We start from the raw sequence: 25,785 nt of genomic DNA on the forward strand, positions 1-25,785 counted from the left end.
TATTTAAAGACGTATGTCAGGCTTCAAAGTCTCTAGGGAGTAGGAGACTAAAATGTTACATAACAACAAATAGGAATCTTAGAAATGAAATTTGTGAACAAAATAAAAAAGAATTAGTGAAGCAGAAGGTGAGTCTGAGGAAAGAGTTTACGAAAGAGAGGAAAAATGAGAAAAATGCAGAAGAGGGTGTGAGTCTTAGTTATCAGCACCCATTCCATCTGAGTCTCACAGAAGGATGGCAGACAGAGAATGGGACAGAGTCGGTATCTGAAGAGGTAACAGCTGAGAATTTACCACCAGGAATCCTCATTCGAGAAGCCCAGTGAATGACATACTGGATAGAAAGAAGGGCGCATCTAGATGCATCGAAGAAAGGACATCCTAAAAACAGCAGGCGTACAGATGGGGATTATCTTCACAGGATGGAGGCCAGACTATAATGAAATAACCTCAGTGCTGAAAGTAAGAAGTTCTCAACCTAGATTTCTATTCTAGTGAAAATATCTTAGAAGAATAAAGGACTTTTAGCACACAAAAGTTTGCCATGAGAAAGAAATTTTAAGGGATTAACTTCAGGCAGAAGGAAAGTCTTGAGGTGCAAAGAGAATAAACAAAGACTCTTAAATGTGTGGTTAAATAAAATGAAAGATTGAAGCAAAAATGATGTTGCATTTGGAAGTACAGAATTAAACACATAAAAGAGCCGAAAAAACATAAAAACACACAAAAAAATATTCATTCGTATAATAATAATCAGAATTGAAAGCCTGGATTGGGAATGAAAATTACTGATAGTTTTGGTAGAACATGTGACTCAACTTCAGGATCGTGAGTTCAAGCCCCACTTTGGGCATGGAGCCTGCTTTAAAAAAAAATTATTGACAGTTTATGCAAATATGAAACCATCAGACATCAGTTTAGTAATGGACCTAGGATCTGAGTCACCTAAGAAGAAATATAAATAATAAAACTATGAAAAGTGTTTCTTTAATAAGCAAGGAAATTCGACTACTTTGGTAGTAATAAGGTATTCATAGTGATTAGGTCATAGCTGTGCATCCAAAGTGTTGGTGAGGCTGGTGAATTTAGCATAATTTATTGTTATTATTCTTTTAAATAATGTGCTTTTTAAAAATAATCTCTACATCCAACATGGGTTTTAAACTTATGACCCCAAGATCAAGAGTCACATGCTATAGTGACTGAGCCAGCCAGGCACCCTGAATTTCGTATATTTTAAACATTTCTGGAAACAGTGTAAAAATTTTGGTGTGATATATCAAGAGCTATAAAGATGTTCATACAATTTATCTCTTTCAGTATGAAGAACTTTAAAATATGGAAATAAGGCAAAAGACATATCTATTAAAAAAAATTTTTTTAAATGTTTGTTTTTGAAAGAGAGAGAGAGCGCGCGCCAATGGGGGAGGGACAGAGAGAGGGAGACTCAGAATCTGAAGCAGGCTGCCGGCTCTGTGCCCCAACTCGGGGCTTGAACTCATGAGCCGTGAGATCATGACCTGAGCCGAAGTCAGACGCTTATATGACTGAGCTCCACCCAGGTGCCCCGACAAAAGATATATTTATGAAGATGCTTAGAGAAATTGTTATGATTCCATTTTGATGGGCTGTTACATAGCTGGGATGAAGAATTTATGCTATAAGAATATGTAATGTGGCAAGTAGATGATGCTGGCTGATCATGGAGACAAGGTCATTGCCCTGATAGGGGGTTAGCCTCCTTTGGAATTTTAGTAATTTATCCTGAGAGTCTATGTCCCTGCTGTCTCATGGGCATTTTAATCATAACGTATCATAAAACTGTACTTCTGTGTTCCTCCTCTCAGGACACCTACCAGAGAAATTACAGGTACCACCATGGTGGCTCAAGGGGTCATGAGAATTACTTCTCACAAATAAGCTTAGGTGGACTTATGCGACATGGTGTAATCTCTGTAGCAGTATGGTTTTTGTGATGACGGAAATGTTCTGTGATCTGCAATATAGTAGCCACTAGCTACATGTGGACACCGAGCTCTTGAAAGGTAGCTAGTACAACTGAGGAACAGAATTTTAGTTTTTCATGAAAATAGTTACATGTGGCTACTGGCTACCATATTGGATAGTACGGTTAGTACATCTCTTAAGTATTGGACACCCACTGGGTTGTTCCTTGACCATTGGTCTTCTGCCTTGGATGACTGCCTTATAAAGAGATCACCTTTTTTCTGTCTACCACCCCTCCTTTACTAAGACCGCATCAGAGATACAGTGGGGAGTGAACACAGGTTACAAATCCAGAAACCAGAAGTCATTTTCTTGTCCAACGTGGGTTCGCCCTATGAATTGTCTTAGGTCAGTTCTTCTTCCTTGCCTGTATATAAAAGACTCAAAGGGATCCATTCTGTTTTTGTATTTACTGTCATATGGAGTACATGATTATTTTGTTCATTTTCCTTTTTGTTCCAGAGAATATCACTAATGAAATTCAGAGATACAAATATGCCTATTTGCATTCCTTGAGCACAGAGCTAACTGCCCTATTTTAGTTGCTTTCAATGGTGCTTTTTTTTATTGTTCATTTCTAGTGACACACACACACACACACACACACACACACACACACACACACCCTTTTTAAAATAAAGCAAGAAGAGAGACTACATGGGTTCTGCTCAAGTATTTTATGGGAACACCGTCTCCTGTGAAGTTCTTTTTTCTAGGTTCTGTGAATACTTCTGTTTTGCTTTTGTCCTCTCTTTCTCCCTTACAGTGACTGTCACGTCTCCTGTCCCATAAGCTTGTGTCAGCAGCCTGGCCTGGTGTGTGTCCCTGGTATCTGTCGTTAATGCCGCTATGTGATGGCAGTTCCTTTCTGGGAAAGAGGAGAGAAAGGCAGCGGTTGCCCAGGGAGGGTGCCAGGGAGTGTTCCTTGAGTAGTCTTGACTCAGCTATCCAGGGAAATGACCTCTTGGGGCGGACAGAGAACAATTCAGAGAATTTCTGTTGTAATGCGGATATACACACATTTCTTGAGAACAGAAAGCCCCAAACAGAATTCATCCTTCCCCATCAAGCTTGACGGGACTGGTCACCTCCAACGTTCTTCCCATTGAACATTGCTGTTCTGAACATGCCTCCTGAGTTCTGGTAATGAGATAGGACCTCTCGTCGCCTGTGGCACCCCCACAGGGCTGTCGGCGTGGCCTCTGTCTCCTGTTTCTTAACACTCATTGAACACGAATGACCTCATGACAGATTTCCAGCAATTTAGGGTGAATAGTGGAAATAGCAGTGGGCAGAAACTTTTGTCCTAGTGTTGTGTTCTGGCACTGATAGTGGCTATATGACCTTGACACATCACTGCATTCGTAAAATGAGAACATACCTCCTCTTTCCCTTGCTGGAGAATTGAATGAAAAGTTGAGATTATGAAGAAATACTATGAGAAATAATGACGGGGGGCGCCCGGGTGGCTCAGTCGGTTGAGCGTCCGACTTCGGCTCAGGTCATGATCTCACGGTCCGTGAGTTCGAGCCCCGCGTCAGGCTCTGGGCTGACAGCTCAGAGCCTGGAGCCTGCTCTGGATTCTGTGTCTCCCTCTCTCTCTGCCCCTCCCCGACTCATGCTCTGTCTCTCTCTGTCTCAGAAATAAACAAACATTAAAAAAAAATTTTTTTAAATAAAAGAAAAAAAAAAGAAATAATGACGGTATATCCTAGGTGAATGTTCTGACTATGGCAAATGATATACCTTTGTTGTCCATTTTTACCGAACCACATTTTATTTATTTATTTATTTATTTATTAAAAAAATTTTTTTGGTAATGTTTTTATTTATTTTTGAGAGACACAGACAGAGCACAAGTCAGGGAGGGGCAGAGAGAGAGGCAGACACAGAATCCGACGCAGGCTCCGGGCTCCGAACCGTCAGCACAGAGCTCAACCCAGGGCTTTTGAACCCACCAACCTCGAGATCATGACCTGAGCTGAAGTCGGACACCCAACCGACTGAGTTCCAGGCGCCCTATTGACTGAACCACATTTTAATATAAATTTACTTTAACTTAGTGTTATCCGAGGGGCACCTGGGTGACTCAGTCAGTTAAGCATCGACTTCGGCTCAGGTACTGATATCATGATTCACGAGTTCAAGCCCCACATGGGGCTCTCTGCTGTCAGCACAGAGCCCGCTTCGGATCCTCTGTCCCCCTCTGTCTCTGCCCCTCCCCTGCTTGCACTGTCTCTCTCTCAAAAATAAACATTAACCAAAATTTAAAAAAAACTTATTTGTCTAAGAGGTAAGAATGGGACCAAAGCTGTTAGGGAAAATGATTTCTAACCATTCTCTTGCTTAATGCTGCTTTTCTTGACTCCATCTCCATTCAAGACAGAGATCTTGTTTTGGAAAACAGAATTGCTTCTATTTATTCACAGATCCAGGGATAAGTAGTCATTATTTTTGTTACTGTCTTTCATTGTCAAGTTTTAATTCCTAAGTATCTGTGCTCTGTTACTTTAGTGTGGGCCCCAGCCTGAGTAGAGGAGGGCCAGAGTGAAAGAATCCCAAGCAGGCTCCAGGCTCTGACTCGGGGCTCGAACCCATGAACTGCAAGGTCATGACCTAAGCCAAAATCAAGAGTCGGACACTTAACCGACTGAGCCACCCAGGCACTCCAATTTTAACCATTTTTATTTTTATTTTTATTTATTTTTTTTTTTCAACGTTTTTTTTTTTTTTTTTTTTGGGACAGAGAGAGACAGAGCATGAACGGGGGAGGGGCAGAGAGAGAGGGAGACACAGAATGGGAAACAGGCTCCAGGCTCCGAGCCATCAGCCCAGAGCCTGATGCGGGGCTCGAACTCACGGACCGCGAGATCGTGACCTGGCTGAAGTCGGACGCTCAACCGACTGCGCCACCCAGGCGCCCCCAATTTTAACCATTTTTAAAAGTACTTCCCTGACATTATGTGCATTCATTATTGTTCCGCAATCATCACCGGTATCTAGTTCCAGAGCTTTTCATCATCCCAAACTAAAACTATGCTCACTAACAATAAATCCCCGCCACTCAGTCTTCCTAGTCCCTGGCAACCACCCTTCTACTTCCCGTCTCTACAAATTAAACGAATTCGAGGTCTCTCATGTGAGTAGAATCACAACAGTTGTCTTTTTGCGTCTGGCTTATTTCACATAGAAGAATATTTTCAGGGTTCACTTACGTCGTAGCATGTTTCAGACCTTCTTTCCTCTTTAAGGCTGAGTTCTATTCCGTCGTATAGATGTATCACATCTGCGCATCCGTTCAGCTGACCGTGGACATTTGGGTCATTTCCGCCTGTGTAGCTGTGGTGCGTGATGCTTCTGTGAACATGGGTGTAGACCCAGCTGAGTGCCTGCTTTCAGTTCTTCTGCGTATGTACCCACAAGTGGAATTACCGTGTCATGATAATTCTGTTTAGTTTTTCCAGGAACTGCCAAATTGTATTCCACCGTGGAACATCATTTGACCTTCCTAACGGCAGTGCACAAGGGTTCCGCTTTCTCCACATCTTCGCCGACATTTACTATTTGGTGTTTATGTGTTGTATTTTTACAGTGTTTCAGATTCCGCTGAGGCTCCTTGCTGATACCCGAGTATCAGAAAGTGTTTTCCAAAGAGACCGATAGGCTTATTATAAAGGAACCTTAGATATCGTTTGTCCTGCAAACTATTTCCTCTGTAAGAAAGAAGAAATTCTCTTCCACAGCGTCAGTCTGCTGTACCCACTCAGCGCGGGCCTGGGACGAACGCCGCTTTGCATCCACGTCCTGTGTTGGACTGTCGTAAACTGTCACGGGATTGTGGAGTTTACAGTTTCCTCTCACTCTCACTTGGGAGAGATTTTAACTGGTTGTGGGTGACATCTGAATTTATTTTGGGGGGTTATGCTGACATATTATGGAAATTAGTGGGACAGCTAGGGGATAGATTTTCTATCTTAGAGGGTAGGAGTTTTTGACAAATCAAATACTCAGTCTCTGAGCCTTATGTTTTCTCTCAGGCAAGAAAACTGTAAATGAGGCCATCTGTGGGGGACCCTCACCAGCTCTGAACGTATGTTTAGAAGAACATTGTGAATTTCTGCCGCTCACTTTCTTACTGCTTTCCCAGGGATCATGGCCCAAGTAGCAATGTCTACCCTGCCCGTCGAAGATGAGGAGTCCTCGGAGAGCAGGATGGTGGTGACGTTCCTTATGTCTGCTCTTGAGTCCATGGTGAGATGGCCTTACCGTCCTGTAAAATTTTTATAGTTGGATAGGATTGAGCCGGTGGGTGAGACTGATTTGTTTTTGTAAACATGTAGTACGTTTTCTGGTATAATAAGAGGTTTTTTGCTTAAATAATACTTATGGATTTAAGCCTTTCAAATCCTTTTGTTACCATGTTTCAGAATATTCTTAACTTCGGTCAATATTTTATGTTTTACATTCAGTTGCAATTGTTTACCTGCCAGTATCTTAGGCAATAGCTTGTTTTGCAAGCAGTAGCTTTGAATTTATGTGTAGGATTTGGAGCCACTCAGAGTGAGTTTGTATATTCTAGGGTGGTGCTGGTGTTTTATCGTATCTGTATAAAGAACACTGGCAGGATAAGGAGGCCCTGAGAGGCTGCTCACTATTTCTGTTCATATGCGCTGTGACCCACAGCGGACCTTACTCTACCGCCTTTTGCTGTGTATGTAGTGTGTTAGCTCTTCATTTTTAAGAAACCTGTACCGTATACTTAGTTATAGCAAACTATTAAGTATTCTTCTTTTGCTGTATTTTCGTATTACTGTGATGGTAGTAATACAACTTAATCATGTTTTTACAGAACTGTAGCTAGAAACATAGTATTTCAGCCTGCAGATTTCTATGCATCAGACTTAGGTATTTTCTGATGTTGAAATTAAATATAGTATACTCTAAGTAGGAGGAGGCTATGTATTTTCCATCCTAGTTATTGACTGGTATTAGATAGCATTTAATCTCACAGGTGTCAGTATAAAATAATTTGTGGGTTGGTTACCCTCCCCGCCTTAAGGCATTTTTTTCCTTCTTTGTACTATTTGAGAATTTTGAAAAATAATTTCCTTAAAGACAGAAAGTTTAGTATCTGTTCAGTGGCTGTATACTGTTACTTTCTGAACGTTAACTTATTTCTACCTTGTGTTCCTAAAACCAGCCAACATTTGTGGCTATAATGTTATTTTATTTACTTAAAAAAAAAATTTTTTTTAACGTTTATTTTTTTTTTTTATTTTTTTTTTTTTTATTTATTTATTTTTGGGACAGAGAGAGACAGAGCATGAACGGGGGAGGGGCAGAGAGAGAGGGAGACACAGAATCGGAAACAGGCTCCAGGCTCCGAGCCATCAGCCCAGAGCCTGACGCGGGGCTCGAACTCACGGACCGCGAGATCGTGACCTGGCTGAAGTCGGACGCTTAACCGACTGCGCCACCCAGGCGCCCCTTTAACGTTTATTTTTGAGAGAGAGGTAGACAGACAGAGTGTGAGCCATGGAGGGGCAGAGAGAGAGGGAGACAGAATGGGAAGCAGGCTCTAGGCTCTGAGCTGTCAGCACAGAGCCTGATGTGGGGCTCGAACCCACAAACCATGAGACCATGACCTGAGCCGAAGTTGGACGCTTAATCAACTGAGCCACCCAGGTGCCCCTGTTTTATTTCTTTTTTAAATGTTGATTTATTTTTTTGAGAGAGAGAGACAGAATGAGGGGTAAAGAGAGAGGAGAGAAAGAATCCCAAGCAGGCTCCACACTGTCAGCACAGAGCCCGATGCAGAGCTCAAACCCACAAACCCTCAGATCATGACCTGAGCCAAAATTGAGTCAGACGCCTAACTGACTGAGCTGCCCAGGTGCCCCTGTGGCTGTAATGTTAAATGATAGGTTAGAGATTAAATTCTACTCTGTTTATTAAAATAATTTTCTTTAATACTATACTATACGTAGAAGAACATGGTCATATAGGACCCATTCTCTTCCTTTAAACTGTCTTTGTAATTTTCTTAGGCAAAGTCACTTCATTATTCTCAGCCTTTATTTCCTCCTCACATTCCTGGTTGTAAATTATGAAGTATAATTATAGGTGTATAGGTCAGTTTCATCTTTCCCTTGGCTCATAGATTTCTTTGATCTAATCTTTGGGCTGTACATGCATCTTGCTTTGTTTGCCATTTCATAAATACTGCCTTTGGTGACAGGAATGTCCAACTAAGTGTGGATAGTGGAGTAGGCAAGCACCCTGTCCATACCTAAGTAAGTAAATAACACTTCCTTTTGAGTGAGCAGCCACAGTATATCTCATGTAAATATAACGTAATGAAATTATAGGATGGCGTTATTCTTCATGCTCAGAACAATTGTTGACTCATCTCTAGGTCAGAAGTTCTGCACTGTGACTTTATTTCAAAAGATATCTGATCATCTCAGTAGTTTTTTTTTTTTTTTTTTTTTTTTTTTTTTTTTTTTTTTTTAAAGACGGTTTATTTATTTTTGGGACAGAGAGAGATAGAGCATGAACGGGGGAGGGGCAGAGAGAGAGGGAGACACAGAATCGGAAACAGGCTCCAGGCTCCGAGCCATCAGCCCAGAGCCTGACGCGGGGCTCGAACTCACGGACCGCGAGATCGTGACCTGGCTGAAGTCGGACGCTTAACCGACTGCGCCACCCAGGCGCCCCCTCAGTAGTTTTAAAATTATACATGATAATGTTGTAGAGCAGTATTATGCAAATCATTTTTATTTAAGAAATTAGAGAATGGTCCTTGTGTAAATAAAAACCAAATAGAGGAAAGCTGTGGTTTGCAACAAATGATACTGATACTGAGAACATAAAGTATTTGGTCCAAACAAAACAAATCAACAACAAAAACCAAAAGAAAACCCAAAAAACTTCAAGTGTTTATTATGTACCAAGTTGAAATTCTAGATGAGTAAAAAAAATAATATATCAGGGCAAATTTTAAAAACCAGAAGAAAAAATATATAATTGTATATTTAATTTCATAAACAGCTTTTCTGTGCCTAAAATAAGTGAGGTACTTTTGTGCATCAGTAGGGAAACAGACTACTAACATAGAAGAATAAGCAGAGTATATGTTAATTTATAGAAAAATATCTAAGGTACAATACTCTTTAATTTTGATACTAGCTAATTAGTGGATTATTGATTATACTAAGATACCCTTGTAAAATGTTTCTTGAAATGTTACACTGTATCATTTTTGAGATTTTTGTGAGTTCGCTCTTGTAGAAGCTCAGATGGGAGCGTAAACTGATAGAACCTTCTTAGTCTGCAGTAGGTTTTGAGAACCTTAAAAGTATTTGCTTTCAGAGTCGAAAGTTTTTTGACTCTTGTTTCTATTTTGTCCCCGGATTATTATTTCAGTGTTATTTTAAGGAATGATACTTAGAATCGCCGATATTTCCAATAATATTAGTACTAAATGAATTATTGTACATCCATAAAATGGAATGTTCTAGAAGTTTTTAAGATTTTTAAGAACTTTTAATCACATAGGAATATACTTAGGAGAAGCCCTACTTAGTAAAAATATACTCGCCCAACACGATTCCCATTGTGTATATTCATACAGAGATACTTGTGGAGTTGGGATTATGTGGTAGATGTTGTGATGTGGCTTCAACTTCCCTTTAGGACTGATGGCACTAATTCCCCCAGCTGCTGTGAGCATTCGAGGCTCCCCTGCCCAAGGTCTCCCCTTTCTTTGGGGGGGAGCATCCCAGCTCTGGAGCTCCCCTGATGCAGCTGCACCAGTGATCAGCTCTCCCTGTGCCTGTGCCGAGTTCGGTGCCCCTCACGTCTCACGGGTGTTGCTATTGAGAGTACCCACCAGTAAGCCCGTGTGCAAATCTGAGTCTGTTTCACGGGGATTTGGCCTGTAACAGATTGCAAGGGATTTCTGCCTTGTTTTCTTAAAAATTCTGCTTTCTCCTGTTTAAAATTGGGGTTCAAAACTATGTAGAAAGAGAGCTACTTGTAAAAAATGGTGACTCTCTTCTTTATGTGATTATCTAAGCCAGAAACTAGGAACTTCATCTAATTCCAGATTCTGTAGTAAGAGTTGAAGTGAGATGTTTTATTCATCCAACAGAAATAGTACTTTTAAACACCTGTATGTAACATAAGGTTTGCTTATTTGTATTTCAGTGTAAAGAATTGGCCAAGTCCAAGGCAGAAGTGGCCTGTATCGCAGTGTATGAAACAGATGTGTTTGTCGTTGGAACCGAGAGAGGACGTGCTTTTGTCAACACCAGAAAGGATTTTCAGAAAGATTTTGTAAAATATTGTAAGTATTATATTTTTATTATGCCTAAAGCAGAATGACATTTATACTAAAAGGATGTTCTAAAATGTCTACAGAGACATGCTCCAAATGAATCACAGGCATGGTAATATATAAGGGTAAATTTTACTGAAGAGTGTAAGAAAAATGGTGAATGTGTACTGTTCTGTGTTCCTTTCTCGGCATTACTTTGGATTAGTGGCACAAAGAGAGAAGGTAGAGAAATTTTGAATTGATTTAAGGTTCTTATTTAAATAACATTTATTTTCTTGATAGATATTGGTGTGTTCAAAACAAGTCTTTCAGTGTGCATTAAATTCGTGTAAGCACAATGCAAAGTTAGGTCTCTGATTCTCTTAGTGGAACCAACTGGTCAGAGTCCTCAGTGAGTTTTGGGATCCTCCAGTTGGGAGTTCATCCAGTTGGTGAGAACTTACTAGATACTGGCACAAATGCAGTAGAGAAATGTGCCGTAAGATGTTAATACCTATGGCCTTTCACAGACCCACAGTTTCTGTATCTGTGTTGTGTTTTTGTTTTTAAAATTTTTTTTAATGTTTATTTATTTTTGAGACCGAGAGAGACAGAGCATGAATGGGGGAGGGTCAGAGAGAGAGGGAGACACAGAATCTGAAACAGGCTCCAGGCTCTGAGCTGTCAGCACAGAGCCCGATGTGGGGCTCGAACTCACGGACCGCGAGATCATGACCTGAGCTGAAGTCGGACGTTTAACCGACTGAGCCACCCAGGCGCCCCTGTTTTTGTTTTTTTTTAATATATATATTTTTTAACATTTATTTATTTTTGAGAGAAAAGAGACAGAGCGTGAGTGGGAGAAGGACAGGGAGAGAGGGAGACACAAAACTGGAAACAGGCTTCAGGCTCTGAGCTGCCAGCAGAGCCCTATGCGGGGCTTGAACTCACGAGCGGTGAAATCATGACCTGACCTGAAGTTGTACACTTAACTGACTGAGCCACCAGGCACCCCTTTTGTATCTGTGTTTAACCTAACGCTGTCCACAGGTTTTATGTTGACTCAATGATATAGCTTCTACTTCAACATGGAAAGGGAACAAAATGGTGGGGATGTCTGTTTATAGGCATTTAATATACGTATATATCCTTTTTTTTTTTTTAAATGTTTATTCATTTTTGAGAGACAGAGACAGGCTGTGAGCAGGGGAGGGGCAGAGAGGGAGGGTGACACAGAATCCGAAGCAGGTTCCAGGCTCTGAGCTGTCAGCGCAGAGCCTGATGCAGGGCTCAAACTCAACTGGGAGACCATGACCTGAACTGAAGTCGGCTGCCTAACCGACTGAGCCACCCAGGTGCCCCTCCTAAGTATATATCTTTAAGTGCCAAACTTAAATTTCCATTATCTAGTTAGATCCAATTCATGATAAATTGAGTGGATCATGGGTGAATAAAATTAGTTTTCTTAATTTATTAATTTCAGTTGTCAATTGTATTTTTAGTCCTTTTAAAAAAAATATCTTCTCTCCACTGCATGCCTCCCTCCACCCCCACTATAATCTTTATAAGCTTTATGGCAGTATAATTTCATTAAAATTTTTTTTTCATTATTTCTGATCATTTTGAGAATTTTAAGGCTTCGATTATGTTTGTGTGTTTAAGTTTATAGTAATAATGTTTTGATTATGTGTGTATCAGCTGCCATCTGTCCCATGAATACTATAATCCCCCTGGCAGCTGTGTTTATATTCCCGTTCCCTACACTGCCTTGCTTATGTGGTTCTCCAGTGGTTGGAGCTAAGCATTAGGGGGACTCATCCTCAGTTGCAAACTGTAGTCCCTGCCTATTAGTGTTCATACTTACTTTTTGTTACCAATAATTCAGTGCTCCAGAGAATAATCTTCGGATGTAATTCTTAAGTGCATAATATTTGTTTATAGAATCTATTTTGCAGATAAGGATCAATAGTGGTCTTCTGTAACCTAATCAGTAGGTTTATGAGTCAGTTTTAGAAATTCTTGGGGGAGACTTGTCTTTCCCAGGGGCTGGAAAAGCACTATCCAGGAGAAATAATATGATGCGAATCATTCCTAGAATTTGAAATTTTTTAGTTACGACATTCATAAGAAAGAGAAACAAGGGAAATTTATTTACTGGTTATAGTTTAACCCAGTCTATTTAAAACATTATCATTCAACATGTGATCAACTTAAAAATTGTGACTGGGATATTTTGCGTACTCTTTTTTTGTACTAAGTTTTCAAAATCTAGTATGTATTGCAAACTTACAGCACATCTTAGTTTGGACTGGTACATTTCAGGTGTTCATTAGCCACACACAGGTGGTTATGTGTTAGACTTTTCCAACCTGGACTGTGTTTTGTGGTGGTGATAATCTCATATTCAAGTTTGTAGCTGATAAATTACTCTAAAGACGTGTCTTTTTTATTTTATTTTATTAATTTTTTTTTAATGTTTATTTATTTTTGAGACAGAGAGAGACAGAACGTGAATAGGGGAGGGGCAGAGAGAGAGGGAGACACAGAATCTGAAACAGGCTCCAGGCTCTGAGCTGTAAGCACAGAGCCCGACGCGGGGCTCGAACTCACGGACCGTGAGATCATGACCTGAGCTGAAGTCGGACGCTTAACCAACTAAGCCACCCAGGCACCCCAAGACGTGTCTTTTTTAAAACTACTAGTAGTTAATTTTTACTTTACAGAATTTTTAGTTATAGCAACACTTATTTCAGAGATGATGATCATTTCTTACTATTTTTATTCAAGCCATTTATGTCTTATGTTTTTATTTTTAAAGCTTAAAAAATTATATTTATCTGTCAGGTAAGCCCTGTGCCCAGCATGGGGTTCAAACTCACCAGCCCAAAAGATCCAAGAGTCGCACACTCCACTGACTAAGCCAGCCAAGCTTAATTATTTTTAAATTCCCCCTCATCCCTTTTTTTCTGTCTTTTTTTTTTTTTTTTTTTTAAATTTTTTTTTTCAACGTTTTTTATTTATTTTTGGGACAGAGAGAGACATAGCATGAACGGGGGAGGGGCAGAGAGAGAGGGAGACACAGAATCGGAAACCGGCTCCAGGCTCTGAGCCATCAGCCCGGAGCCTGACGCGGGGCTCGAACTCACGGACCGCGAGATCGTGACCTGGCTGAAGTCGGACGCTTAACCGACTGCGCCACCCAGGCGCCCCGTCTGTCTTTTTATAACAAATCATAAATATTAGAATATAGAAAAAAAACACCTGAAACCAACATTGCACTGTATGTTAACTAGCTAGAATTTAAAAGTTTGACAAAAATAAAATAAAGCGAGAAACAAAGAATATAGGAAAAAAATACTCTTTTTAAAAAAATTTTAAGTTTATTTATTTTTGAGAGAGGGAGAGGGGAGAGAGAGAGAGCGAGCGAGCGAGCGCGCGAGCGAGCCAGGATGCCAAGCGGGCTCCATGCTGTGTGTGCAGAGCTCGAGGGCTCAATCTCCTGAATCGTGGGATAATGACCTGAGCCGAGACCAAAAGTCCAACCAAAAGTCCAACATTCAACTGACCGAGCCACCCAGGTACCCCTAGGACAAAATACTCCTACTGAAAGCCAGGTATTAAGGTAGTGGAGATGAGCCTTTTATGTCATTAATTGCTTTACAGGTGTTGAAGAAGAGGAAAAGGCTGCAGAGATGCATAAGATGAAATCTACAACCCCAGCAAATCGGATGAGTGTAGATGCTGTAGAGATTGAAACGCTCAGGAAAACAGTTGAGGACTATTTCTGCTTTTGCTATGGTAAGGTTCTACACTTGCGTTTTCTAAAAGAGACATTATGTAAAGGGTAGATGGTGTAACTGCTTTAACACTCGTACAGCACACCTTGACAGACTGCCCAGACCTCTTGGGGTAACATCAGGAATGATCTCACTTTCTAGTTCTGGTTCAAACTAGAACCCAGAAATAAGCAAATGCACCTGTTAGAGCTGTGGGGTAGGGTTTTTTGTTTTCTTTTTCTTCTTTTCAAGAGCAGTTTTAGGTTTATAGGAAAATGAAAAGGAAGGTAGATTTACTGTGTAGCCCCTGGCTCAATACATGCATAGCTGCCCCCCACCAGAGAACCTACATTAACACCTCATAATCACCCAGAGACCTGTTGGTTTTTGACTTATGTGCTGATCTCACCGATCCCCCCCTTTTTTGTTAACCTAATCACACGGCAAACAAAGCTCTTAAGAAAAACAGTCAGAGGGTGAGGATACCAGTTCCACTGTGAGGCCGTAGGTAAAATTCATCTCTGGGGAATGGGGTTTCTAGCATCTCTGGGCTTACTGCCTGATGGCCGCACACAAAAATGCTAGAACACACTTCGTTGTGAATGGCGATCGTATTTATGTAATAAGTTTTTGATGAGAATATTGGCAAAACATCGCCGGATATTTTTAACAGTTGGATTTGTCAGGCTTCCATGTTCTGATGCTGAATTGGATATGAAAAGATCATGTTATAACAACGCAAGGCCATTGTAAAGAAAGACAATAGTGGAAGAAATGAGCTATTGTTCTTTTCATTTTGTGTAGGTTTTATATAAATATTTTATATACTTTTTATTTTGCTCTTGTGGATATGTTTCAGGCTTAGAAATTCTAACATGGGAATAGGGCCCTCTTGATATTTTGAAGTCAGATATTACAAAACAGTATGAATGCCATTTGTGAAGCCATGATAAACTAATGATGGTTTTGTTTTTTAATCTTAACATTGAATGATGTTTACTTCTTTCTGCCTCACCCCTGCCCCTCACCCCCAGGGAAAGCTTTAGGCAAATCAACAGTGGTTCCTGTTCCATATGAGAAGATGTTACGAGATCAGTCAGCTGTGGTTGTGCAGGGGCTTCCGGAAGGAGTTGCCTTTAAACACCCCGAGAACTATGATCTTGCCACCTTGAAATGGATTTTAGAGAACAAAGCAGGAATTTCATTTATTATTAAGAGGTGAAGTACTTTCTCCCTTGCCCATTAAGAGTTTATTCATATAAAGTTGAATATTCACCTTATTTTAATATATTAAATTTTTTTTTTAATTCTTTATTTTTGAGAGCGAGAGAGAGCGAGCACGCGCGTGTCCATGAGTGGGGAGGGGCAAAGGGGGGGCGGGGACAGAGGATCTGAAGCGGAGTCTGCGCTGACAGCAGAGAGTTTGATGCAGGGCTTGAACCCATGGACTGTGAGATCATGACCTGAGCTGCAGTCAGATGTTTAACTGACTGAGCCACCCAGGCACCCCATATGTTTTAAAAACTCTTGTTTACTGTAGAAGTCATTTAAATTTATGGTTTACAATAATTTTGTGTATTCACGTATAGTTTTTTGTTTTGTTTTAATACAGACCTTTCCTGGAGCCAAAGAAGCACCTAGGTGAGTGATTATTTTGCTTAGTCATACTTCCTAAACTGTCTTTTGGGCCAAATTTAACACGTTTTACTTATTTCTTTTTTCTTTGAGAATATGACATAAGACCTTTTGGAGTGGGGTGTTATATATAAACCAATGAAAGGTCACTGAGCTGAAAAAGTAGAGACTTGCTTTGCTACTTTTTTAATGACATAGTCAAGGTTTTATTGTGGGCAGTATGTTCAATCATAGACTGGATCTGCCATCATTAGCCAGAATTAAGAGGATGGCTTAATTTATCTAGTGTTCATTTATCAGGCACAGAATTAGTGAGCATAAGATTGGGTGGGGATGGGATACACAACTGTGCATAAGCATTAAAGCTTTTGAGCTTTAATGGAAAGAGATAAAAAGCCCATAAAGTCACTCCATCAAGAGCATAGCTGCACAGTGTAGGGATAGCTAAAGAAAATGCTTTGCAAGTTTGCTGTAAGAAGGATTTGTTGATAGCCCAGGAAGGCTTTCGAGTTGGAGAGGGCATTAAGATGGGTCCTTGAAGAGCGAGGAGGATTTCAATAGAACTTCCTTTGGGGAAGGTTAATCCATTGCATTTGAAGGGCAAAGTGATTTTTAGGAGACTGGTGCCCTTTGGAGGCAGGTTTGTTTGAGACTTTTGGAAATAAATGACCATTATCATTGGCGACCTCTTAACCAGTACAAGGAAGAAAGGACAAAATAATATATACACACCCAATATATTTTATTTTTTGTTAAGTAACCTTTGTTTCATTCTTACCATGATGAAAAGATTAAGTTATTAGAAGCTTTGTTGAGGTATAATTGGCATGCCATAAAATTCGCCTGTTCAAAGCATCCAATTCAGTGGGCTTTGGTAAATTTACAGTGATAAAGTTTAAAAAGTTTACAGTCATTGTCACAATCTAATTTTAGAATATTTTTATCTTCTTCTCTGTTACTTCATGAATGTTACATAAATTAGATCTACAGAATGTAACCTCTTGAGATTATCTTTTTTCACTCAGCATAATTCAGTTGAGGCTCATCCAGATCGTTGGGTATATCAGTAGTTATTTCCTTTTTCTTGCTGAATGCTAAGTATCCCTATGGATGAAGATACCACTTGTTTATCCAGTCACGGGTTGGTAGAGCTTTAGATTAGTAGATTCCACTTGGCTGTTACTACGGTGAACATACTTGAACAAGTTTTTGTCTGGACATGTACTCTAATTTCTCTTAGAGATATATACCTACGAGTAGAATGGCTGGGTCATAGACTGATTTTGCATTTAGCTTTAAAAAAACTGCCACACTGCTCTCCACCGTGCCTGCACCATTTGTGTTCCTGCTAGCACTGTCTGAGAGTTCCAGTTTGTCCGCGTCCCTGTCAACACTTGTTAGTGACTTTGTGTTCTTAACCATCCTCATGGGTGTGAAGTGGTCTCATTGTGGTTTTGATTGGGATAGCCCGAATTGCTAATAATGTTGCATATCTTTTCATGTGCTTATTGACCATTCTGTATATTCCTTGGAGTAAGGTCTGTTCGGGTCCTTTCCACAAAGTTGTTTGTGTTTTTATTATTGAGTTGTAAGAGTTCTTACATATTTTCGATACAAAGATTTTCTCCGGTTTGACAAGTTGTCTTTTGACAGTGTCCTGTGAGGAACAAAAGTTTTTAATTTTTGCAAAGCCCAATTTATTTTATCACTTGTGCTTCTGATCTTGTATATAAGATTGTTGCCTAACACAACGTTGTGAAGATGTGTCGTGGTTTTTTTCTGTCACTTTTATAGCCTGTGTTGTTACATTTAGTTGTTACATTTAGGTCAGTTTTGTGTTTTCTTGTTTTCTTTTTTAATGTTTATTTGAGAGAGAGTGAGTGCACTCAGTGTGGGTAGGAGGCCAGAGAGAGCGGGAGCGAGAGAATCCCAAGCAGGCTCCGTGTTAGCACAGAGCCCGATGGCAGGCCCACCCTCACAAACTGAGGTCACGATCTGAGCTGAAATCAAGGGTCTGATACTTAGCTGACTGAGCCACCCAGGTGCCCCTGCGGTTAGTTTTGAGCTAATTTTTTATTATGGCGCATGGTAAGGGTGTAAATTCAGCTTTTGTGCCCGTGGCTGTCCAGTTGTTCCAGCGGTTTGTTGAAAAGACTGACCTTTCTCCCCAGAATTTCTGGCATTTTTGTTTCTTCTGCCTGTTTCTTGGCTTTCTGCATAGTGGGTCTTGTTGTGTGTGAATCAGGACGGTTTACATCTTTGCAGTCTGAGTGCTTTTTATTTCTTGATCTTGTGCTTCTAGCAAGAATGTCCAATACGGTATCAAATGGAAGTGGCCATAACAGACATCGCCCTGTCCACATTAGGAGGAGGACATTCAGGCTTTTGCCATTTGTTAGCTGTGGGGTTTTTGTAGATGTCCCTCTTAAGATTGAGAGAGAAAAGATTTATTGTCTTTCTTCAATTAAAGCTTCGACTTTTTTCTTGATATTTTTCTCCCTGAAGTGTTCTAGATTAGTTTTAATCTGCCACTTGTATTTTTTGAAGTCTTCTGTTTTAGAAACTTCTTTTGAAACATTGGGGTCTGGTTGTTAATTAAATTATGTTTCTTTAAAAAAAATTTTTTTAATGTTTATTTTTGAGAGAGAGCTAGAGTGTGAGTAGGGGAGGTGTGCAGAGAGAGAGGGAGACACAGAATCCGAAACAGGCTCCAGGCTCTGAGCTGTCAGCACAGAGCCTGACGTGGGGCTCGAACTCATGAACTGTGAGATCATGACCTGAGCTGAAGTTAGATCAGACACTTAACCAACTGAGCCACCCAGGTGCCCCTAAACTATGTTTCTATAGGATGTTTTATACTGAGTGGTGCAAGCAGGTGGGTTTGTATACCAACTTTTTTATCATACCAACTTGCAAAGTAATTAGAAAGTTGAGATTGTAATGGGATTGTATTTTCCAGATTTTTTAAATTATTTATTTTGAGAGGGAACAGGCACATGAGCGGGGGAGGGGCAGAGGGAGAGAGAGGGAAGGAGAATCCCAAGCAGGCTCCATGCTGTCAGCACAGAGCCCGACATGGGACTCGAACCCACGAACTGTGAGATCATGACCTGAGCCAAAGTTGGATGCTCAACCCACTGAGCCGCCCAGGCGCCCCTGGCTTTTCTAGATTTTTAAGTATAAATGGAATCATAATAGGTACTTTCTTGGTTTTCCTTTTTTTTTTTAGTGTTTATTTATTTTTAGAGAGAGCAAGTGTGAGCACGGGAGGCAATGGGGGAGAGAGGGAGGGAGGGAGGGAGAGGGAGAGGGAGAGAGAGAGAGAGAGACAGACACACTATCCCAAGCAGGCTCCCTGCTACAGCACAGAGCCCAATGCAGGGTTCGACCTCACGACCCCTGTGAGATCATGTCCTGAGCTGCAAACAAGAGTTGGATGCTTACTGACTGAACCCCCTCGGCGTCTCTCGTTTTGCTTTTTATTTTAAGATTGATCCTTATTCTTTCTATCAGTAGTTCATTATTTTACTGATTAGTATTCCAATGTATAGCTACACCACAATTTGTTTACTCATTCACTTGCCCATGAAAATTTGAGTTTCCATATCTTGGCCTTAATTATAAAGAAAGCTGCTGTGAATGTTTGAAGGCACGTCTTTATACGAGCATACGTTTCAGTAAATACCTAAATTTGGAGTGGCAAATGGTGGTTATGTATTTAATTTTTTAGGAAAGCACCAAACTGGTTTTCAGCATGATTTACTCCACTGGCCTTTCCCGCCAGAAGTGAGAGCACTCCAGTTACTCGACTTTTTCATCAACATGCGGTGGCATCCATCTCTCTTGTTTCCTTTTTATGTTTTTCAAACATAAAATGCATGCTTTTTTAGGATATGTAACATTCAGGGTTGTAAGGTGTATGCTTCCATGGGTCTTAGTATCTTTACAAGATGGACACCGTCACCAGCATGTAATTCCAGAACATTCTCGTCACCCCCAAATAAAAACCCTGTACCTGTTAGCCAGTCACAGCTTTCCAGTCCTCGTGAGCCAGATGCAGTCATGATAGAACTTTCTGTCAGCACTCCTGCATCAGTAGAGGCTTCTTCTACATTGGCAGGGTAATAGTACATTGCTTTTCTTTATTGCATCGGTAAAAATAGGAGCTTTTTCCTTAAGTCGGGGAGGGTGCTGGCCGGTGAGGGGACGAACGCCGTCAGGATTGTCACCCCACTTCCTTTCCTTACAGGGGAGGACAAAGGACACTGTTGTGTGGAGTCACCGGGTACTCCCTCCAGCTTGATCCAGAGCTGTGGGCGCCCCTCCTCCCCTACTGTCTGCTCAGGACCTTTGGAAATGTTAGTCATATTGAAAGTGTGCGAAAAACCTGAATCTCATTTTTCTTTTCTTTTTTTTTTTGTACATAGGTGGTCGTGTGATGGTAACAGACGCTGAAAGGTCAATGCTATCTCCAGGTGGAAGGTAAAACATAGTTCATCAGTACAAATAAACTTCCATGCCATAGCGGTTTTTAGTCTTTAGGAATTTGAGGTAGTAGAATATTAAAAAGGACCATATCACATATCTTGATGTTTTATATTCAGCTGATTGATTTGGGGTCCTATGAAAATGCAGTTTCTGACTAAGTACTTCCTGGGGGAAGCTAATGTGATAGATTGATAACTACATGGGGAATAGGAGGGCCTTGTAGTACAGTGGAATTTGCAAGTTACTATTATACTGTTGTACCCAAAAATTGATTGGGATTAAAGTACTAAATTCAGTTGACAAGTTATATATGCAAAGAAATAAATACGTACATTTAAAGTTAAGTCAGGTTTGCGTTGAGCTTGGTCACGTGAGGACCTGACTGCTGTGTGGCCGCCCACACCTGCGCACTGCTTTATCCTGCCTTCTTTTCTTTTCAGCTGTGGCCCCATCAAAGTGAAAACTGAGCCCACGGAAGATTCTGGTATGTACTTGTGCTTTTAGAGTCCTCTATGAAATTTAAGTAAGGAAACCTTTCCCTTAACTTAGAAGGTTGTATTTTGACGCATTATTTCCGATAATGCTTTGATGAGAAGCAGACAAAACAAATTTATTCCACCGGTGACATGATTTCTTAAGTGTTAGACATATTATGCTTAACACCTAAAAAGTTGAGTTACTAAGTGTTACCCAGAAGTTTGTTGCTAATTACCCATTTGTAAACAAAATTTATTATTAGGTTTTCCCCCCCAGTTATATAGGAATAATAGTGTAAAATGTCAGCTGGTTCTACAGTGCTTTTTATACAAACCCATCAAATGTCCTCTTACTGTCCCTTCTCCCCTGCACTCTTGTTTCTGCCCTCCAAGGAGACTGCTTTTAACTCTAAGCTGGTTTGAGTGTTGAGTTCCTTATTTTATTTTATTTTTTAACATTTATTTATTTTAGAAGGAGGGTGAGCATGAGTGGGGGAGAGGGGCAGAAAGAGGGAGGCAGACAGAGGATCCAAAGCAGGCTCTGTGCTGACAAGAGGGAGCTTGATGTGAGGCTTGAGCTCAGGACCTGAGCCTAAGTCATGTGTTTAACCAGCTGAGCCACCCAGGCACCCCTGAATTCCTTATTTTTAAATGTCATGCTTTTAGTGTTATTCTATATAGATAGTTTTGGATAGCTTTATTGAGATACAGTTTACGTGCCATTGAATTCACCTGCCCTAAAGTATAAGATTCAGTGGTGTTGAGTACATCTATAGAGTTTTGCAGTTATTGCCACAGTCTAATTTTGGAACATTTCTGTCATCCTAAATGGAAAGCTGGTGCCCAAATAGAAGCCCTGTTCCCACCATTAGTCTACTTTTTGGGTTTTGTAGGCTTAGCTGGACATTTCCTATGAATGGAATCATACAATATGTGGTGTTCTGCATTTTGATTCTTTTACTCCGTGTCATCTTCGACAATAGTTGTAGGGTTCATACGTGAATGTTACTCCATTGTATGCATATACTATCGTTTCTTTATCCATTTACCGTTTGGCGGGCATTTGAGTTGTTTCCATTTTTTGGCTGTCTCGAATAACATGGATGGTTAGGAATACTCCTATTTGTCTTCGTGTAGAAAAAATGTCTTCATTTCCCTTGGGTAGATACCCAGGAGTGAATTGCTCGTCCTATGGTAACTCTGTGCCTAACTAGTTAAGCAGCTGGCAAATTCTTTTCCCAAGTGGCTGCATGTTCTTAGCAGCAGTGTTTGGAGGTTTCACTTTCTCCATATCTTGGGCAACACATGGTATTGTCTCTCTTTTTTGAGTATAGCAGTTCTAGTGAATATGAAGTGGTGTCTCATTGTGTATGGGTGTGGGGTTTATTTTTTTGTTTGTGCACTTGTAAATAGGTATTTTATTTTTAGAGCAGTTTTATTAGGTTCACGACAATTGAACGAAAGTACAGAGAGTGTTTCCATGTATCTTCTACCCCCACACATACATAGCAATACCTCCCCCCCAAACTATTAATATCCCGCGTCACATTGGTATTAAAAATGATGAACCATTATTACCCAGACTCCTTAGTTTACATTAGCGTTCAGTCTTGTGCATTCTGTGGGTTTTGATAACTGTATGATGAATGTTATCCCGCACTAGAGTATACAGAATAGTACTACTGCTCTAAAACTCCCCTGTCCTCTGCCTGTTCTTCCGTCTGTCTTCTCTAACACCTGGTCATCCATCACTGATCTTTTCACTGTCTTCATCATTTTCCTTTTTCCAGAATGTCCTAGAATTGTGGTTTTAATTGCATTTTCCTGGGGTGCCTGGGTGGCTCAGTCGGTTGAGCGTCTGACTTCAGCTCAGATCATGATCTCGTGGTCTGTGAGTTCGAGCCCCATGTCGGGCTCTGTGCTGACAGCTCGGAGCCTGGAGCCTCCTTCGGATTCTGTCTCCCTCTCTGTCTGTCCCCCCTCTCCCCCAACTCATGCTCTGTCTCTCTCAAAAATAAATAAACAGTAAAAAACAAGCAAACAGAACACATTTAATTGCGTTTTCCTAATGATGTTGGACATCATTTGATGTGCTCATTAGCTATTCATATATTACCTTTGATGAAATGTCTTTTTAATTCTTTTGCTTGTTCTTTAATTATGTTGTTTTTTTTTTTCTTTTTGGTTATCTATTTATTTATTATTGAAGTAGAGTTGACATACAGTGTTACTAGTTTCGGGTGTACAAGTAGTGATTCGATACTTCTATACATTATTCAATATAGTCCCCATCTGTCACCATACAACCTTATTATAATATTGACTATATTCCCTATACTGTACTTTTTATCACAATGACGTGTATATTTTATAACTGTTTGTACCTTTTAATCTTTTTCACCTATTTTGCCCATCTCCTGATTCAACTCTGCTATGGCAGTCAACAGTTTGTTCTCTGTATTTGAGTCTGGTTGGTTTTTTGTTACTCATTTGTTTTGTTTTTTAGTTCCACATAGAAGTGAAATCATACGGTATTTGTCTTTCTGACTTATTTCATGTAACATAATACCCTCTACGTCCATCCATGTTGTCACAAATGGCAAGATTTCGTTCTTTTTTCTTTCTCCTTTTTTTTTCCTCTTTCTTTTTTAATTCTTACTTATTAGAGTTCTTTTATATATTCTGGATTTTTGAAATTAGAAATAATGTTTTGCAAATATATTTTTCTACTCTGGCTTTTCTTTTCATTTGCTTACCGGTATCCTTTGAAACCTTAAAACTGCTTTGATTTTGATGCAGTTCAGTTTTTCAGATTTTTCTTTAATCACTTTTACTTTGGGTGTTACCCCTAGGAAACCTAAAATCTTTGTCTAACTTGAGGTCATGAAGAATTTCTCACTTACTGCATTTTTCTGGAATTGTGTAGTTTTAACTCTTATGTTTAAGCCTAAGATCTGTTTTGAGTTCATTGTGCTTGTTGGAAGGGAAGGGAAGGGTCTGATTTCATCCTTTTGTGTGCGGACTACCCTGTCGCCCCAGCATCTGTTGAAAAGCTCTCGTTTCTTCGTTTCTTCGTTGGATTGCCTCAGCACCTGTCAGACAGCATGTGACCAGGTGTACTTCTGTGCCTTCAGTTCTGTTTCCTTGAACTCAGATGCCCCCCAGTGTTAGACCAATAGTACACTCTATCTCCTGTCGTTTTAAGGTTTGGTTTTATTATCTGTTAACATATGGAAAATGAGGATATAATTTTTTTACTATCTTCAATACTTTTTTTTTTCCCTTTCCCACTTTTACCATATATTTAAGTTGATTTTTATTGTTCGAGTACTCTCAGAACTGAGCATGGTCTTGGATATTTCAATTAACGTTTGCTTCTTCCCATGTCCCATTTCTAGGGCACAAGTGGTTCTGCCTGTTCATAAGACATACAGCTCTTCCTGACTTGATGACAATTTTATTGTTAGGATTTTTTGTTACTCTGGTTCTATGAATGACAGCAACCTTGTGTTTAAAAATAATACATAACTTTATTATTTTTTATTTGTTTGTTTTGGGGGGAACACAAGCGGGGGAGGGGCAGACAGGGACAGAGGATCTGTGCAGGCCCTGTGCTGACAGGCTGAGAGCAGTGAGCCCAGCGTGGGGCTCAGACTCATGAGCTGTGAGATCATGACCTGAGCTGAGGTTGGATGCTCAACTGACTGAGCCGCCCGGGTGCTCCCCCCATTTTTTAAAATATCTTCTAAAAAATAATACATAGCTTTAAAAGATCATTGTATTATTACGAAGAATATATTTAATGATTAGCTTTGGTGATTGGCAACAAAAAATGGACATTTCCTGCTTTTTCGTATTGAACACATACGTGAACTATAACCTGAGCGTCAGCTGTAGCTGGGGTCCAAAAGTTTCAATTGTGTAAAATGCAGTTTTGTATCATTGCTAAAAAGTGACGTCTTCAGACTGATCTCCTGCAGGGGATGGAAGCCGTTTGTCAGTTTTGTCACATCACATTCACGCTTGCAGAACCTGTCATTGTGGGGCTTTCACCATCCTCCCAAGTTGGTTAAAAAATTATCCTGGGCTCCTGGCTGGCTCAGCTGTTACAGTGTGCCACTCTTGATCTCAGGTTTGTAAGTTCGAGTCCCACATTAGGTAGAAAGATTACTTAAAAAAAGAAAAAAAATCTTTAAAAACAAATTACCTTGTGCAGTGAATTTCAGACTTAAAATTCACTTAGGAACGTAAGGATGAGATTAGAAAATCTCTAAACTCCCTTTCTCGTGTTACTGAAATAACCAGAAATAATATATCATCTGAGCAGATGATAAAAAGGCAGCGGAAATCCTTAACCTGATGTGTCAGGCTGTCATACATAATTGTAAATGCCAGCCCATCGTTGTGTTGAACTTTTTTTTAATGTGTATGTATTTTTGAGAGAGAGAAACAGAGCCGGAGTGTGAGTGGGGGAGGGGCAGAGAGAGAGGGAGACAGACTTCGTCAGCGCAGAGCCCTGCGTGGGCCTGGAACCCCCCAGACCATGAGATCATGACCTGAGCCGAAGTCAGACACCCCCTCCATCATTGTGTTTAAGAGTGAACTACCAGAAGCATTGTTTGTAAAACAGAGAGGCAGCTTTTCACCAGTTTCTTACCAGAATTCTAGTACAGACCAGTACAAGTATGAGGTGTAAGTGATTAGAAAGTGGAGGGCACCATTGACTTGTACGTGTGATTATGAATGTAGAACACCAGAGAATCAACTAGAAAACGGGAAACAAAATACCGATAGTTTGATGTGACTTTGTAAAGAATTCCAGATATAATAAGAGTTTAGAATTAAAGCCTTTAGAAAAAAAATTAGTAGTCCTTTGAGTGATTTCTAAGCAATACGTTTGACTAAGAAAGAATTAAACATTAAGGATGACAAGGTCAGCCAAAATGTGTCAAAGCACATGTGAGACACAGGGAATGGCTGTTTGCAAGACAAATGACATACCTTGTTGTATTTGACTTATAAAGAGCTAATCCAAAAAATAAACGATCAAAGATCATAGAAGCAAGGGAAAATGCTAAGTCTAGTT

At 40.2% G+C, this 25,785-nt stretch overlaps 1 protein-coding gene across 6 annotated transcripts in view; it reads left to right on the forward strand.

The window, feature by feature from the left end:
• The window catches only part of GTF2I (general transcription factor IIi), a 110,221-nt gene that overhangs the window by 21,164 nt on the left and 63,272 nt on the right, over positions 1-25,785 (forward strand). For all 6 annotated transcript variants that reach the window (XM_058710191.1, XM_058710192.1, XM_058710193.1 and 3 more), the window contains exons 2-8: positions 6,155-6,258; positions 10,216-10,354; positions 13,988-14,122; positions 15,135-15,318; positions 15,713-15,741; positions 20,163-20,217; positions 20,664-20,707. In XM_058710191.1, coding sequence (XP_058566174.1) covers positions 6,160-6,258; positions 10,216-10,354; positions 13,988-14,122; positions 15,135-15,318; positions 15,713-15,741; positions 20,163-20,217; positions 20,664-20,707 — 685 coding nt within the window. In that variant the 5' untranslated portion in view covers positions 6,155-6,159. The remainder of the gene's footprint in view (positions 1-6,154; positions 6,259-10,215; positions 10,355-13,987; positions 14,123-15,134; positions 15,319-15,712; positions 15,742-20,162; positions 20,218-20,663; positions 20,708-25,785) is intronic.

Source organism: Neofelis nebulosa, chromosome 18 (genome assembly GCF_028018385.1).
Source record: "Neofelis nebulosa isolate mNeoNeb1 chromosome 18, mNeoNeb1.pri, whole genome shotgun sequence".
Lineage (NCBI taxonomy): Eukaryota > Metazoa > Chordata > Mammalia > Carnivora > Felidae > Neofelis > Neofelis nebulosa.